The sequence below is a fragment of the Agrilus planipennis genome, unplaced genomic scaffold (assembly GCF_000699045.2).
Source record: "Agrilus planipennis isolate EAB-ADULT unplaced genomic scaffold, Apla_2.0 scaffold23, whole genome shotgun sequence".
NCBI lineage: Eukaryota > Metazoa > Arthropoda > Insecta > Coleoptera > Buprestidae > Agrilus > Agrilus planipennis.
This window is the reverse complement of record NW_020439044.1, coordinates 627,929-645,771: the sequence shown is the minus strand read 5'-3', so window position 1 is coordinate 645,771 and position 17,843 is coordinate 627,929. Positions and strand designations below refer to the sequence as shown.

Here is a 17,843-nt window from a genome sequence, read left to right as displayed (position 1 = left end):
GTAGATATCCACACAAGTGGACCTTGTTGGAGCATACGTAATCCTAAAATGTAGCATCGTGCTACAGATGGCGTTTACTGCGCCATTTGTAGTATTTTCTAAAACGCACTGTTAAGACAGCAGATAAAAGTTGGTCTGTGTTCTGTCGGGCTGCCTGCGACGCGCTGATGAGATCCAAAAAGATCGAAATGGCGATCCGCGTCTGGCAGTTTCGACAGACTACAGACCACTTCCAATTATTTTGTTCGACTGGGTAATCAGTGGTGTAATGGCAGATTATTTAAAGCTCAATTGGTATTAAAAGCATTTGATACATTTTTTCCTTATAAAAAATGTACTGATGAATATTTGTTGGTACTCTTCTAATTGATATCGTTTTATATTATTACAGAGGCAAATTTGCAACGGTGAGACGTGCCACACATCGTGCCACTGGTATTCAATATGCTGCCAAATTCATAAGAAGACGGCGCCGGGCGGCTGAACAAAACCGCGAAATCCAACACGAGATAGCAGTTCTTTTGAAATGTGCAGGGAGTGGTCGAGTCGTCAAGTTGCATGAAGTGTTTGAAGCAGGACTCGACGTGGTCCTGGTGCTGGAGTTGGCTGCTGGCGGCGAACTACAGCGTGTGCTTGAGGGCGATGAATGTCTAAACGAACCTGAAGCTAAACGCGCTATGCGGCAGATTCTTGACGGTCTTTCTTTCTTGCATGAACGCCGAATAGTACATCTTGATCTCAAGCCGCAGAATTTATTATTAGCACATGAAGGAAGCTGCGAAGATGTCAAATTATGCGATTTTGGCATTTCAAGGTAAATAGAAACATTTCCAACTCAGTTGTTTCATAATAACTATATGCATATTTTAATGTTATCGCTAATCTGCGTACAGACTACGAACCAAACATGTAATGCAACATTTTTGTTGATTGTGTGGTTTAGATGAGTTTACCAACGTCTCATACTTAATTTCGTACGCGCACCTTTCCCTTCATTGTTTTCTAGAGAAACGTATTTGAAAGTACAGGCAAGGGCCGGTCCGGCCCTACTAGGAAATACGACAATGCAACGCCGCATTTAATGAGCTGGTAATTAACAGCATCCATGTTGTATTTCATTTTGTATTTTTGATTCATGCATTGTTTGTTATTTGTTAGATTAAGTATGATTGACAATGTTTATGTAACTGTCAATCTAGAGTAGTTCTTTGTTCTTTTAACGTTATAGTCACTGGAAGTCATCAGTAATACGTCAGTGTGTCAGTGTTATAGGTCAGTGCAGAATACTATTTATTATTACATTGACCAGTGTGTGAATTTCTAGACGAATAGTTTAATAGGTGCTGGATTAGGCGTACAGGGCGTACTCTGGATCTAAATCTACTTGACTTCTTTGCATGAGGTTATATGAAACAACGCTTGTATTAATCGCCAGTGCAGAACGCTAACGATTTGCACGACCGTAAGATTATGTTTAGTTGCAAATGAAATAAGCCAAATATCGATCTTTTTGCACGACTCAGTAATAATTTTGGTAGACGCCTTAAAGTATATTTTCGTTACATATTGTATTAGTTTGGCCATCGATAATCTGGTTTATACTCAAAAGCCAAAATTAATAAACATCTTTTTTTTTATGAACGCTGCAATAGCGGTAGACATAAACTCTATACATTTTCATAGTGTTAAACAATAATAGTAAGATGTAGTAGGTACCAACCATTTATTGAAAAATTACTACAATTCGCTTAGTGAATTGCTACAATTTGTAGGATTCAAAAATGTTCGACAAGGTCCATTAAGATACCAACTTCTTGAACCGCGGGGTAGCTACCTCTATGTGATCGACACGTCACTAAACAGAACAAAAAGGTCATGATAGTATTCTGTCAAAATCGTCAGACATGGATCGCGATTTCAATCTCATTGGATCTCGTCAGTATGTCGTAATCAGTTCCAGCAGAATACACGACAACTATATACGTAGCCTTTAGACAAAGTTTTATGAGTTAATACAAACAGCGTAATAAACGCCACGTGTAGAAAGTTCTGCAAGTTAATATTTTTATGGTCCATATCGAACATCGGAATCCCACAAATTTAACAATTTTTTACAGATGATACAAAATATTATGTGGTCGTCTATCCTATTACACTTTTTACACATATATATGGTTAGAAAATTAAATATTGTAGCGAAAAGAACTCAAATTTATCTTAGTTATATTATAGAATGGAAGTTTTGTAGCTTGCAAGGTGATTTACAGGTCACGTGAAATTTGAGATAAAAAGCATGACTGTGTGGCTTCATTTAATCATTATCATAGTCATAGAAGCCAAACAGTGACCGTTTCCCCATCTTTCAAACTTAGAAGCAAGTAAGATGTCGGATTAACCACCAGTTTACAGTAACAAAATAGTCCCACTACAAATTATTGTTCGATATACAAATTGCCATTGTCTGGTGCTACTTTGCTTCTTTTGCAAAAGAATTTAACTTTTCTTATAATTTGAAGGTATTATTTACTTGTATACTGGTATCTGTAGCGCATATTCATTCCTTTTAGGGTTCTGCACCACAAAAGGAAAACGGAATCCCTTATAACTAAAACTGAATTTTTTGCATAAGAAATGCTTTGAAAATGTGCATATGTCACATTTTTCCCAAAAATATATCAAATATACCTATGCTTCGGTTTTACTTGATAAAAATTGATATTTCTAATAATAAAAATATAACGTTATATTATAATACGTGTTACTTCGTTCGTCTGTTAAATTGTTAGAATTAATTTTTCGAGAAATGCGAGGTAGAAACTTGAAAAGTAACATTATGTATATTAACTCAAATATTTTACATTTGTTTACTTAAAACATTCCCACTTGATTTGTTTTTAAATTTTATATATCACATATGGTAGGTACTATTTAAAAGATTTGTTAGGAGGACCACAAAAATATTTTCAAATATGCGAAAATGAAGTATTCTTTTCCCCTCTAATAATTGTAGTGTCTTACGAGTATTTAACAGTTTACAGGAAAACTATAACGAAAATCGTAGGTAAAGAGTATCAATTGTAAGATCTTGATGCAATTGACAAGACGGAAGTTTTTCCGTAAAGTAAATTGAAGTAATTTATTAAAGTAAAGATAGTGTACATATATTGTCGTATACTGCTAATATTTGGGTAGTCTTTGCTTTTAGGGGAATAACTTTAGTCAGTGATTTATCAAAACCACCTGTGTGCTGTTGAGAACTAATAAATTCGAAATCGCGATCCACATCTGATAGATAATTTTTTTGTTACAGAGTATTAGAACCCGGAGTTGAAGTGCGCGAATTAATTGGCACACCAGATTACGTTGCACCAGAAGTTTTAAGTTATGAACCTATAAGTCTAGCGACAGATATATGGTCAGTGGGTGTTCTCACATACGTTCTTCTAACAGGCTACTCTCCGTTCGGCTCAGCAGATAAACAACAAACCTACCTCAATATTTCAAAATGTGCACTTTCGTTCGATCCTGATTTGTTTGAAGATGTCTCCTCCATAGCAATTGATTTCATTACGTCTGCTCTTGTGGTCGATCCCAGGTAATAAAATTGGCTTTCATACTTAAGTAATACTTAGAACAACTATTTCTAATTGCGTTATATCATGATGTACAATGTACAGATATTTGAATTTGCCAATTATAAAATGGTGATAATAGATTTAACCTTTGGTAGAGCAGATTTTAAGCGAATATCACATAAAAATTTATTAAATGACATACCTATTTTATTACAGAAAACGACCGAGCGTTAGAGATTTATTGGAACATCCATGGATATCATCAAAAGTTAACATTCTTCCGGCCCTGGAATTTAGCACTACAGCAGAAATTATAAATGCAAATGAACCTACGTCCAACAATTCTATACATCACCAAAGAAAATCATCTACAACGAATACATCATGCGTTTCACATCACGGCACGCCTAAGCCACAGAGAAAGGCTTTTTCTTCTGCGGAGTCAATGAATGGGAACAGTTTTGGTGATTCCCCAGTCCGTACGTACGCCAATTGTCAATGCGGGCCCTCCTGCCGACATTTATCTCATACACCTGTCGCTAAAACACCACCTATTACAGTTGACCGGGGAATCCTGTGTTAGCGACGTCGGCTCGGTTTGGTGGGCGCGTGTATGCGCGGCTGTATTGCGCACTGTGGGAAAGCGCTTATGCGACTGCGCGACTGTTTTGCGTATTGCAGCACTCCGTTCTTGTCGTTTCTTACTTTGCGGAAAAATATGAACGCGTCCAATAGAACACCGAGCACGCACCGTTTAACACCCAGTTCCTCGTGTTGAGTCATTTCACCCCACAAACCGACATGTATTATTTACATACGTGCATATTGTGTTTTGTTTAATATGATTATGTGATATGTTGGGACACATCTGGTTGTGAAAATCGTCGTATGTCCCTGTACCTAATATTCGTTTTAAAATTTTGCTTTTCTTTTTAAAAGAATAAGAAGTCTTTTAAGCGTACATGAAATACGAAATTCGGTTTTTAATAATTGCTGTCTTTGTTTCACTGTCCTATAGACAAAGCGCACATTTTTAATTAAATTATCATTCCAAAGCATCCTACTTTTTGAAAAGATCATTGGAATAAATATTCTCCTCCTTGTAATGATAACACTTTTATTACCTTGGAATGTAATGATAAAATCGTAATTGCTCTTCAGATTTTCATTTAAAAAAAAAAAATGAGTATTTTAGTTCTAATATGCGCAACTGGTTTCTGTGCAAATTATCGCAAAATTTTGTCAGTTCATTATTTTATGTTTATCAATTGCAGTCGAGACGAGTTTTTCTTTTTTTTACTAAGTTAAGAAATCGTAAAAGTAGGCGTAAGTTTGCAGGTTAATGTAGATACGTTTCTGTTAATTATAGATTTGGGAACTTAAAGTACTTTATTGATTGTTTAATGTAAAGAAAAACTGTAATTTATAAATAGATATCTTGTTTTCTTTATTTGGAATAATAAAAAATGAGTCTTAGTGTGTTGCTTTTGTATTTTGTTATATTGTCTCTGTCGGTTTATGCAATATTGTTTATGCAGGGGATTTGTCTTGTGATAGGTACTTACTATTTGCTTTTGTAAAAGCAGAAGTAAGGTGACAATTACAAAAAAAAGTTTCAAGGCAAGTGCATATCACATTGGACCTTCCATGATGTTTTAATAAAAAAAAATGTGCTATATTAAAAAAAAATTCTAAAACTATAATTTTTATGAGGAGGTCCTTAGCTAAGTTGGCCCCGTCATTTTTCTTTATCAAAACTACAAAAATTGTACCGTAATGTACCATTATGTGTTGCCATTTGCAAAATAAAAAAAAATTATAAGAATTCTACGATCAAAAGAATTTTTTTTTCGTAGTATTAGTTCGGTAATTTTAATTTTATTTATTAAAAAAGTGTGCTATTTGTGCTACGTTGAAAAAAATTCAACGGATATAATAAATAATTATAATAAGAAAGTCCTTTTTTAAGTTGACCCGTTATTTGTTGTAATGTACTCATTATGTGCTGTCATCCTGTCATTGCAATAGAACATCAAGAAAAAATTTCATATTTACGGATTCTACGGACGAAAGAAAGGTTTCGTAGCAAATACCGGGCATATCTTCGCACATAATTTTTTTATTAAATATCTTAAATAGGACTAATATTATGGACATGTTAAATGTCGGTCTGAACTTTAAATTTTATATTAATTTAATTCTGTCAGTTATAAATACAATGTGTAAGTATTGTAGCCCATTAAGACCGTACCATACTGCATTAATAGAAGAACAGGTACAAATAAAAACTATAGGTGTTAAAGATTTGTTGGAGATTTACTAAATTTTGAAAGTAACAAATCGGTACTTTTCTAAAATTCACATCCATTATGAATTTTGTTCAGAGCTAAATAAAAGTAACTTTTTAAACCAAATGCATACAATTAATAAATTCAGGAAAAATATTCATGAGGCGTTACAAGCATAGAGAATGGATGTATAACAATTCTAAGTTGTATATTTATTTATTTAATTTTAAGTCACAATAAATGATTATTTTCAGATACTCATGAGGAATGTAGTTATTCATTTCGTGATGAGGAACAGACAATAGTCTTTTGTGAACACGAAAGCATGATGTGCAAGTGATGGACTAAGTTATATTTTACAAATTATTATTTATTATTTACGATAATTTTGTATATTAATTGTTAGAATAATAAACTAGATTTAGAAGTCGTACATATTTTTACTTTACTTCTCGACTTCGTTCTCTGGTTCAACTGTTTCAAAGGTTAGTTCATACGAACAGCTAAATAGATAAATAAAAAGGGTGGTCTAGATGATTCCAGACAACCTCTAGTTCGTATCTGTAAAGTGCCCTCAAAAGCGATTCAGTCGTTTTGAAGGCTTATTTATTACCACTTCGTACCGGCTTGTAACTTATATTATAAATTTCTAAGCATGTCCCAATTGTTTTGTTTACTTGCAAAAAATCTATCACTGTTTGTTACAATGAAATATCAATATTTTTGTAAATTTTTCGTCTTTTTGAGGGCGTCAAATTACCAAATTGGGGAACTTTCGAATATATTGTAGGAGATTTCAAACATTTTTTAGTTAATTTTTTCTTACATCGCGACAACAGACATGCAAGCACCNATTGTTTTGTTTACTTGCAAAAAATCTATCACTGTTTGTTACAATGAAATATCAATATTTTTGTAAATTTTTCGTCTTTTTGAGGGCGTCAAATGAAGATCTGCACGTTGTTTAATAAACCCTGCATTTATAGATTTTTCTTTCGGTCCTTTAATAATATTCTGATAAATTGGAGTGAGGTTCGTTAATTGCTCGGTTCAGTTTACTGTGCCATGCTTTTGTACTTAGTTGTTGTGTGTTTTTCTCTAATGATAAAACAAATCCAATTGACCTAGCCGGCAAAATAATGGGTAAATCGTCGTACCTAATACTTTATTTTCTGGATATAATATATAAGAATCCATCTTCAGTTGCGTCTAGTTATCTACCCGTTGTTTACTAATAATTAGAAATCTTACAATTACGAAAGTATATTTTTAGCAGTACGAAATGGGAACATAATTATGTTGTAAGGCTGCGATATGAAATGGGAATAAAACAGGTGGAATATTTGCGCGGTACGAAGTGTAACTACACAGTTTTCAATATTACTCCTTCCAAACAATGGTAAGTTAATTAGCCTAGATCACTCATATCAACTTCCTTTGATCATCATAAGATCGTCAGTCCTAAGACTGGTTGGACACGTACCTACACTCTTTTCAATCCTGAGCTAAACTTCGGATTTCCCTAAAACTAGAACAACCCACATCCTTAACTATTTGCGAGCAGTAATCTAACCTTGGTTTACCTCTACCCCTCCTAACTCCTGCTTCTGCTTTTAATATGTCTCATGCCTGAGAAGGTGTCCTACCAACCTATCTCGCCTATTTTTTATTGACTTCCATAGAGTCCTCTGTTCTCCTATTCTTTCTAATAACTTTTCATTTCTAGGCTTTTCTACCCACGTTATCCTCATCATTCGCCTATAACACTACATTTCGAACGCTTCTAACCTTTTCTTTTTCGCCGCGCCCACTGTCCATGTTTCGCACCCGTACAATGCCGCACTCCAAACATACACCTTTAACAACCTTTTTCGAATTTCTAAATAAACCATTCGCGAGCATAGAAGTGACTTCTTTTTATTAAAGACGACACGACCCTGGGCTATTCTCAGCTTTATATCCCTACTACTCCTTCCGTCCTGACTTATCTGACTTCCTAGATATCTAAAATCAGCCACTTTTTCTAATTTTTCGTCTTCTATCTTTATATTCAATATATGTTTATAAAATCCTATCGAAATTGTCTCTACCATTTTAAAGAAAAGTATTCCACAAACCGCTACAATTAAATTTCAATTAAAAAACTTATTCGTACATTTAATCTTACAATTACCAGTTGTATGAGGTTAGAACTGGGTGCGTCGGATGACTCCATTCTAATGGTTAAAATGTGAAGACTGAATTTTTTAGGTTTTCATTTACGCTAGCTGCAACTTCATTTACTGTTTCTTCAATTCTTGATGTTCTGCTCGGTACCGGATGTAGCTAAGGGGAAACCTGTAGCTCGAAACTTCTGGACCCATTTACGAATCAAATTTTCACTTGAGGAACGCTTACTTACGCTATGTAAGCTCGATGGGCACTCAATCAATTCGACATCGCAATTGGTAAATTTGCGTGAAGAATGAATATACTTCACCCTTCCCTCTAAACTCAATCCAAAGGGTCTTTTAAATATTCAACTTTAAAATTTTAACTCTGCCGTGAGATACCCTGTATAATACATGCATTTTATATTGATAGAAAACATGAAAGGTTCAATGTTTGTTAAAAATATAGGATTTTAGTTGGGAAAATAAAGAACAGCAATTGGTTATTCGGTTGCCCCCCCCTCAAACAGAATACTTTGCTAGGGACCTGATCATCATTAATGTATACTATACTACGTAGTACTAGTTATAATTTTTAATCTACGGCTGCCAGAAAGGCGCCGATGAGGTATTTGTCTAGGGCGCTCTCGACGTTTAATCCGCCTCTGCTTGCCGATGGTTCGGGATGTTCATATATTTTACTATATCATCGAAGCTTTAGCTCATATTACTCAAAACTTTTATTTCAAGGCCATTTTTACTTGAGTACTGCTATTATCAGTAAAAACTAATATTACCGTTTTTCATCGACTAATCTCTCAGAAATACATAACAAATTTCGTGGCACCTGTCACCAATTACATGATTTTTGGGCTCATTTTCGGCGATGATTTGATGTGACCATGATATGACTGTTACGAGTCCCCTCTCTTTCATTGTTTAATAGTCTTTAATTTTATTTATGATTTAAGTTGTTAAAATTGTCTATATGTTACTATATCTATGATCTATGTATTTGTATATCTATTATCTATGACTATAATATCTCATATCTATAATCATATATTGATCCATACATCGACGTCTACTAATGGACGTGCCTTAGCGGTCAGAATTGTTGTGCAATGAAAGAAGGAGATGGAACGAAGTTTCGGACAATACCTATCTCTCTCATGATAGTGCGAAAGCGTGTCATGAAAGAGAAAGCATTAGTCCGAAACCATACGCCATCTCCCTCACTTTTCGAGCCAAGAAATTATTACAATGACATACGGCTAAGGCACGTCCATTAATATATGTCTATGGATCCATAGTATTAATCTATGGTATCAATCATATTCTTAATTGATAAGGTTAAGTACAATATTTATGTTTTGTTTGATATATTAACTAATGAAATGAAGTTATACGAAGAAACACAAATAAAAATAAAAGACTCTCAAAATGATAAACTTACATTAGAAGTTTTCGACAGGTAATGATATTTGCATAATAAGTATACTTATTGCTGCTTCAGATATACATTTTTTTAAGTAAAATAATCTAAATTTTTAGAATTGTTACACTAATACAAATAGTAATAATTTTAGTGAATCAGGCTACTTTAAAAGTGTCATTCATCCAATGCTAGCACCTGGGCATGAAGTTGAACTTATAAACTGGTTAAAATTAGTAGGTATTATTCCTCAAAGGCAGACATGCCAAGGAGCAGGTACAAGTGATAAATGTAGAAGACCAATGTCTTGGGAACCAACAAAAGGTTTAGATAATTTTACTTGGAAATGTGCAGGTTGTCACAAGCGCAAGGGAATAAGGGAAAATTCAGTTTTTCATGATATCAAATGTACATTTAAAGATGCTATACGATCTGTTTTGGGATGGTCGAAAGGAACTGATAGTGACACTATCAGTAAAATATTGAGTGAGTTGTTAGATGTAACTATGTTTTTCAATGTTTGAAATACAAAATAAAAGTTTTATTAATAGATATATCATTAATATTCAATAAACAATGTTTTTTGTTCTGCATAGCATTATTGGAAAGCAGTTCGAGGTAAATAAATTTAGTTTCTACGCATTTTGTAATGCTCAATGTTTAATGTATATGTAATTCTTTCAATTAGAATATTTTCTTGCAGATGTTAGAAAACATGTTGTAATATCAACATTTAATTTGTGTTCACGAATAGCAAATAGTTTTATTGAAAAGCACAAGGCTGAGTGGCAACTTGGTGGCCCTGGAGTAATTGTACTTGTATTGGTTTATCCTGAAGGTTGTGCAGAATTTACAAAAACTACATCATCTAGTAGTTCTCACACACCAATTCTTTGTCTGGCTGAAGTAAAGGTATCTTTGAATGCACTTATAATGTACACTATTGTCATATTAAAAGTTCTGGCTGACTAAGCCATATGTGTCTAATTCTTTTAATGAACTTTGGCTTTTATGATCCTCTTGAGTACATTATAATCTAATTTTACTCTATCTAATTTTATATAAACGTATTTACATGTATACGGTGGACAAATTTCGACGTTTATGTAGGACAACTCGGTAACTATAAGAGATACAAAAAATTAAGGGCGGCTTCTAGATCTCTTTTATTGAGATAAAATTGGTGTTAAAAAAACTTGCCATCGTCTTTTGTTTTCGAGTTATAAGCAAAAGTTGAAAATTTCGAGTTTTAGCTATATGTCCATATCATTGTTGTTTGCAACATTGGAAAAAAACGACGTACGTTCTTCAGATACTCTTTTTACATAGAATTAAGTGGTTTCGGAAAAATTAAAAAAAAATCATCCCCTTTCGAGTTATAAGAAGCATAGTTTGTCTATGCTTTAGTTAAAAAAATTATTTTTTCCTCTCGTCAAATAAATATAATATTTGGGGTCGTATTTGATGGATAAACATTTAAGTACGAAAATAATCTTTTGGTAGTTTACCCCTTGCATTTTCAACATTGGTTGAATTAGATTGGATTAGACATCTGTCATCTATATGATAATGATTACCGGTTGATTATTTTAAAGGTCCATTCTTCCCTATTTGAACAGATGAAACTTACACCAGCAGTGGCGGAATTTTCTGGCAAGAACAAGCACTACCGGTGTGATAGCACCCTCGTCGTACCGTAAGAACTCAGTGTTAGGTGTACTTTAGCAGACAACGTGTTTTAAGTTACCACCTGCATCAAGAAAATTTTAATGACTAACGCTACTATAAGAGATTGTATACAATACAAGATACAGAGTTACAAAGTTACCGAGTTGTCCTACACAAATTACATTTACCCCTCCTGTACATAAAAAGAGGGTGTGAAAGATCAAAATTAATAAATATTCTCTAGGAAATCGCAATAGGTAAATGCCAAACACGCTAGTTGAAACCAAGATATTTATTAATACTGTTGTGCGTTCGGACATTCGCCAATATAAAATAACTTTTTAATTTGTGAGATTTGTATTACACTTAATGCGAAAATCGTAGTGCGTTTCCGTATTTTCGTTTTGTGAAACTTTTAAATTACCAATGACGCATAATAGTGTTCTTTTCTAATGACTACTTTATATTAGAAAAACTGAATTACCTCCTTATTATGCTTAAATACCTTATTAAAGTTTTAATTTGTAAAAATTCTATGTTGAGTATACACATACATATTTTTATAGGACGTACCTCCTCGATATTGGTTTCATTCTCTAAACCGCTATTACACCACTGATCAAGAAGAATTAGCAAATAAAACGGCTATGGAGACGATTAGAAAAATTGTTCGTCCTGGTTCCATACTTGTTTGCAATTATTTTTCTTCGGTATGTTCTTTGCAAAGTTTACAACCTTTAAGGGATTCTTATCCAACGATAGTAAGTACTTTAATATTAAGTCAGTTCGATAACGAACGAGTGATTTTGTCAAAAAATTTGGAAACCATTTGGGCAACAGCTTTACGTATTTGCGAAGAAGCGCAATTGTGTAATTTGTCAGAAGTACCAGATTTTTTGATAAACCAAATGTGGAGGCAAAGGTTCGGAAGTGAATCATTTGAAGTATTGATAAATCAATTTTTCGTCTTTTAGTATTTTTTTTATTATCATTTGTCGCAATAACATCTTAAGAAATTGATAGCGTAGAAAAAACTAGACCTTTCTGTTTATTTTAACTTTAGAAAAAAACGCGTTAAATCGTAAAAGAACTGGAGCAAGTGTGATATCTTTTTATTAAAACTAAGTTGATTTTAATGCTTATGGAAAAAAGGTGGACTCGCTCAAAAAAAGCAATAAATTTGTTTTGTTAAAATGATACCAATTTTCTGTTATTCTAATGTTAAACTGTTAAAGTTAATGTTGCATACTTATACATAGAAAAAATAAAAGGAGGCTCTATGCCCGCTGTTGATAATGACCCAAAATAAAAAGTATGCAAAACACATGTCTGCTTACAATTTGCGGCGATTAGAGGCGAGTTTTCTTTTATTAATTATTAAAATAAAACCTGAATTGAAAAGCTTTTAAAGATATAATTTTTGAATATTCACTAATCAAACCAAACTTGCATTTAAGTTTGTTGTTTATTAAACGAAAAGCACAGGTAATACAAGAAAACGTTAAATTTTGAAATTGTACATTTGTTGAAAAAGTTTTCTATAGCTTTAAATTAAAATATTAAATTAGTTTGTACAAAATTTGCTCTTTCTTCTTCAAATTAAACATAAATGTACCATTTTGACGGACACTTGCAAGTCCTGAGAAAATTACAAAGTAAGGTATTAATAATAATTCATAATTATTTCTTTTTATTAATTTTTATAGAANTTTTCTTTACTCACTTCAGTTGTTTGATTGACTTAAAATTTCACAGAGAAGTCATGTCTGGTTACAATAAAATATTTTGCTATTTTAGTCTTTTAGTTTTTTCATAAGAAAATCTGAACATTTTTAAAAATTATATTGTTCTAACATCCATGATTTATTACGCAATATTTTTTTAATACTCAATATTTTACTATATTTATATGATAGTGCTTTATTTGTTTATAACTTTAAGAGCTCAGCACAAATAGCAATAGTTTCTTGTTTTGTTAAAATCTCATTAAATGTATATGAAGGCAATAAGATTTGTTAATAACTAATTATTTAGGGTGCATTGTTGTTAACATACATATTAATTGGTTATTTTTCATTTGTTTGGTTTTGGTCGTCTAATTGACGGCCCTTGTGCACATACAAAATTTTCTGTTTTTTGTTGTAGATTATAATTAAAGTTGATATAAGTACATAATTTATATGAATTTTCAAACCTGTTACTAACATCATATACGTTAAGTAGTCGTGTTTGTGTAACATTTAAACAGTTATGCAGGTTGTATTGCTTAATTTTATTATAATTATATGCTAGACTGTTTAATTATTCTTCTTGTGTATTTAATAGAACGTTTATAGATTCTATTTGTTTTTTATAAAAATAATTATTTTCATTTAGCGAAAAAAAAATAATTAGTGAAAACAGTGTATATTTTCTAAACTTTACAAAGAGCTATACATAAACATTGAATAAATATTCTAAGTGGCACTTATTCAAATACAAATAACAAAATACAAATTTTGCTGTTACAGTTGAACAACTTATAAAATGCACTTGGAATAATAAACGATAGCAACACATTATCGATAATGTTATTACCGTATTATTAAGTTTTAAAACATAAATAATAAATTTGTTAATCTATTAGCGTTATCTTTCGCATGTAAAAATAACATTTAATGCGTTGACTAGAACTATAAATCATCACATATTCTTACACATTTAAGTGCTCAAAAAAGAGCATACTTGGATATTTTGTGCCAGGAGTTTGTCGGTTTGTTCATTATGAACAACCGAATTAGCTAAATGTATATCAAATGTCTGCACCGTTTATTATGTAGTATTTTTTTACAGAGAAATATATCAATCAAAAGCAATTAAGTGATTGGGGATGTACGGATTATTCTAATAATAGAATAACTCATAGCTTAATAAACGTTCTGAAATATGTATGTTTGATTTGTTGAAGCATTTTGTTTCAGGATAGTCAAAAAATACAACATAATTATATCAGTATATTTTCCTAGAAAGCATGCAGCAAAATTCGCTTCATATTATCATGTTTCATACTTCTGCAATCTGTTATTTTTTTGATACAAAGCTGCGGTAAATAACTTTGGATATATATTTATTTGAAATTAGATTTAAGAAAAATTTACTTTATACTTCTCAGTTGCGATTAGTACCATTTATTACGTAATTCTGAGGAATTACTGTAAATAAGGTTGTGGTAATAGACAGAAAATACTAATTTTACACATTGGTAACTATATAAGTAATCAGTAATGCAGACACTGATTGTTTTGGTATGAAAACCACGTGGAAGCTATCCGTTTATGGGAAGCTTCGGTAAATGACTTGTATATTACTTGTATCTATTGTTTAGCTTCCTTAATCGGCTATAAAATATCCTGCTCCAATAGTGAGCAATGCCTACAGATTTTCGAATATTGTCTTCTGATTCTTTGCTTGAAGTAAAACAATTTTTTCTCTATCAAGTAAGAGTGTGTTATCGAAGCAGCTTATTCAATTCCAAAAGTGTTGGTCTCTTCAACAGCCAAGAGCAATTTTTCATGTAGGACTTCTGAAGTTGGATATGGAGGCAAATCAAGGCGATTAAAACAAGTGTGCGCGCGAGGCAAACTGTTGGGTTTACCCCATTTCTCTATGCAGAATTTACGGGGACCGATGGAGCCTCTTAAAGCTGCAAAGCCTTCATATGGAATACTTGATGTTCCAGTAACGAACTGAAGGAGACGTAGTCTTTGCTCATTTGAAAACCTGCAAAATCAAACTGTTTTATATCAAATTATTTAACGCGCAGATGTAGGCAATTATTAAAATTTTTAATGTCCAGTTATGAGAAATTTTATTTTATTGCCGTTTCTCAACATTGCTTTAATATTTGAAATACTTAATTTATTGTAATACAATAATGGTACCATAATATTAAAATTAAAACAATGCCCTTGCATTTTTTAAAGTAGAAACCTGGTAGTTACCAATTTATAAAATAAAATACAACTTTTTGTAAAGAGAAACTCAATTATATTTCGTCACACATATTGCATCCTTTTCAAACAAACAATTACCTTTCAATTGCTTGCCAAAACCAAATAACTACTTGGTGTTGATCATGGTAACCACCTCTATATTCAGTGTTTTGTCTCCAATCGACAAGGTCTATTTCAGCAGTTCCTGCCATTACAAGCTCTAATTCCCTAGCATCAAAAACACTAACTAGTCGAGGATCTACAACTTCATAAAAGCCCCTGACTAAGCACTCTGTTTGTTCAGCTACTCCTCTTTCCAGTCGCCATCTTACTATTCGTTCCAAGTATTCCTGAAAGGAAACGATATATTCATAAATATTTTTAAATTTTATAGTAACGTTGTATATTTGCGATTTATTATTAGGATTTCGGTCGACCGCCCAGTACCAGCCTGTTAATATTCAAAGATACCTTTATATGTTTTAAATTATCAAATGTTAAGTGTAATACAGGGCAAGTTTGAAATTTTCAAAATATCGTATCTTTTACAATTTTTATTTTTTTATTCTTTACAATTTTTCAAAAAAAACATTAAGAAAATTTTACTCTATTACAAAGTTATAGCAAACATGTAATGGATAAGGTCATAGACCATCTATGAAATTGAAAAATCTAATTTTCTAATTTCTAACACAAGTAGACAGTTATCTTTCAAAATGGAAAGTTTGAAGCTACTACCCGTAAGTTTACGTTGTACCTTTCAGAAACTTTCTAAATAGAATATTAAAAAAACATCGTTTTTATCCATATTCTTATACGTTTGTACAATCGTTTCGAAACTCGAAAATGACAATTCAAATCAACAAAATTAGTACCTATTTCTGGTATAAACGGAAGTGAATCTTGATTGAAAATATTATACATTAAAAGTTCATATCAAAGTACTACGAATGTTGATTTTCATTCTTACTTCTTAAAGTAAAGGATTTCTTGGTATATCCTGTATATTTAAAAATTCCCATACAACTCAACACTTGTTCTTTACCCTTTATATGTCGATTTTGCAAAAACGCAAAAATTCAACTTCATTTCTGATTGAATAAATACAAATCATGTCTCTAACTTGAAATATTTTGATATTGTTCTAGCTTTATAAAGAAACTTGTTTTATTAGTAATTATTTGTACATACTTTTTTATTCTTTTCGGTTACCGGGACATTTCTTCCACCCGGTTTGAGCTCTCTTTCCAGAACTTGACCGAAAACCTCTTCAGTAACTGAAAACGTAAGTTCTAGTTCTCCTTGATTAGATACGTCGTTTTCTTTGATCCATTGAAGCGACTGGTGAAACTCGAAATCTAAACTTTCCAGATCGGATAACGCTACTGGCAGTCTAAGGAGAGCTTTGTAAAAAGGCCTTGTAAAGAAAGCATCCAGTAAATATTGATGAACCAATGCTAATCCTAGAACACGTCCACTAAAGCGAAACCTTAAAAATAAGACAAAATATCGTTGAAGTTAAAATCAAGTAATTAATTTAAGCACTCTAGCCTAAAACTTGGCGCGATGAATGTACATAATATAAACTTAACACTTTTATAGCTGATATTATCCAAACAGATTAGTCAATTTTAATCGTCAATAAAGAACAAAAAAAAAACATATTTAAAAATTAATACTATATATGCAAAATAATTGAAACGAAGGTATTACATGTTTTTCAAAATTGTAAATAAAATAGTTTTATAAAAATTTGGTATAACTCATTTTTGCAAGGTTCGCAATAATTTTCACTGATATTTACCCTTGAGTACACTTTTAATTGTAAATTCCATTACTTATGTATTATTATATCTGATGATCGATGATTTCGAATTTTGAAATATGTAATTCTTGAAGTGATTCTGTCCAACAATGTACATACATATAGTGCGCAATGTGGAATGTATTCTTCAGATTTTGATTTTCTTATGATCTATGTTAATGACAATGGAGGGCTGTGCATTAATGTTGATAATTGTTATTTACCAGTAATTTTTATAAAAATCTTATCTTTTCTCATTTCACTTTTATCCTTTATCTTTAGATACGAAAAGGTGTTACAGAAAGATACAAAAGAAGAAAATTTTTTTTTGTAAAACTGAAAATAGCACGAGTCTATTTAATCCTCTGCTTATTTAATAATACCGTGACAGAATAAAACAGTATTAATAATTTTAGTGCGGTCAACATAAAATAACTAATATTTTAATTTTATACTGTAATGTAATTTTTAAGATCGTTTTATAATTTATTTATCGTATATTAAGCTACAACTGAGAAACCACAAATCCCAAAAAATCGAGTATATTGTCAGATTTCATTAATTAGAATATTACCAACGTAAAGTAAGTTCTTTTAACTTCTTTCTAAAATATTGTTAAACAGTCGCTATAAAATACTCAATACCGTTAATCTGTAAGAGAATTCCTGTACGGGTATATCCCAGGTAGAATTAATGAAACTATCGGACCTGAAGCCTAACTGCAATAAATTGTGAGCATGTTCTAATCGTCTACCATTTTTGTTGAACAATAACAAAGCCGAAATTTTAAAGTTTTTAAATTTCGTTGCATACCTAAACTTTTGTGTATCGCTATTGTTTATCGAAAAACAAGTAGAATTTTGAAAATTAATATATGAAAATGTGTCTAGAGCTGAGCACAGCAAGAGGTTCAAACGTCAAACCTCAAGAGTAATAACAATTTATCTTAAAA

General features: G+C 31.9%; 3 protein-coding genes across 4 annotated transcripts in view; 2 read left to right on the top strand and 1 right to left on the bottom strand.

The window, feature by feature from the left end:
• LOC108732467 (death-associated protein kinase related) overlaps positions 1-6,292 on the top strand; it is a 10,527-nt gene extending 4,235 nt beyond the window's left edge. The window contains exons 2-5 of the mRNA XM_025976848.1: positions 392-814; positions 3,311-3,595; positions 3,792-4,054; positions 6,118-6,292. Coding sequence (XP_025832633.1) covers positions 392-814; positions 3,311-3,595; positions 3,792-4,054; positions 6,118-6,203 — 1,057 coding nt within the window. The 3' untranslated portion in view covers positions 6,204-6,292. The remainder of the gene's footprint in view (positions 1-391; positions 815-3,310; positions 3,596-3,791; positions 4,055-6,117) is intronic.
• Positions 6,293-9,335: 3,043 nt separating this feature from the next.
• LOC108732471 lies at positions 9,336-12,824 on the top strand. 2 transcript variants are annotated; one of them, XM_018463302.2, is made up of 4 exons: positions 9,336-9,487; positions 9,591-9,934; positions 10,152-10,360; positions 11,683-12,824. In XM_018463302.2, the coding sequence occupies exons 1-4, from the start codon at positions 9,336-9,338 to the stop codon at positions 12,088-12,090; spliced, it is 1,113 nt and encodes a 370-aa protein (XP_018318804.1). In that variant the 3' UTR covers positions 12,091-12,824. The 2 variants fall into 2 exon arrangements, with proteins under 2 accessions (XP_018318804.1, XP_018318805.1); XM_018463303.2 differs by having other exon boundaries at positions 9,338-9,487; positions 9,603-9,934.
• A 682-nt stretch (positions 12,825-13,506) lies between these two features.
• Positions 13,507-17,843, bottom strand: part of LOC108732466 (E3 ubiquitin-protein ligase HECW2) — a 91,848-nt gene continuing 87,511 nt past the window's right edge. Inside the window, exons 5-7 of the mRNA XM_025976847.1 lie at positions 16,279-16,576; positions 15,187-15,437; positions 13,507-14,875 (exon numbers count right to left, since the gene is read on the bottom strand). Coding sequence (XP_025832632.1) covers positions 14,617-14,875; positions 15,187-15,437; positions 16,279-16,576 — 808 coding nt within the window. The 3' untranslated portion in view covers positions 13,507-14,616. The remainder of the gene's footprint in view (positions 14,876-15,186; positions 15,438-16,278; positions 16,577-17,843) is intronic.

What these genes read in the sequence shown, in the direction of transcription:
- LOC108732471 (XM_018463302.2), top strand. Translation starts at nt 9,336, where the DNA reads ATGGTATCAATCATATTCTTAATTGATAAGGTTAAGTACAATATTTAT. An exon ending in CACTATCAGTAAAATATTGA is followed by an intron (nt 9,935 to 10,151) that starts GTGAGTTGTTAG and finishes ATTTTCTTGCAG; the next exon opens with ATGTTAGAAAACATGTTGTA. An exon ending in TTTGTCTGGCTGAAGTAAAG is followed by an intron (nt 10,361 to 11,682) that starts GTATCTTTGAAT and finishes ATATTTTTATAG; the next exon opens with GACGTACCTCCTCGATATTG.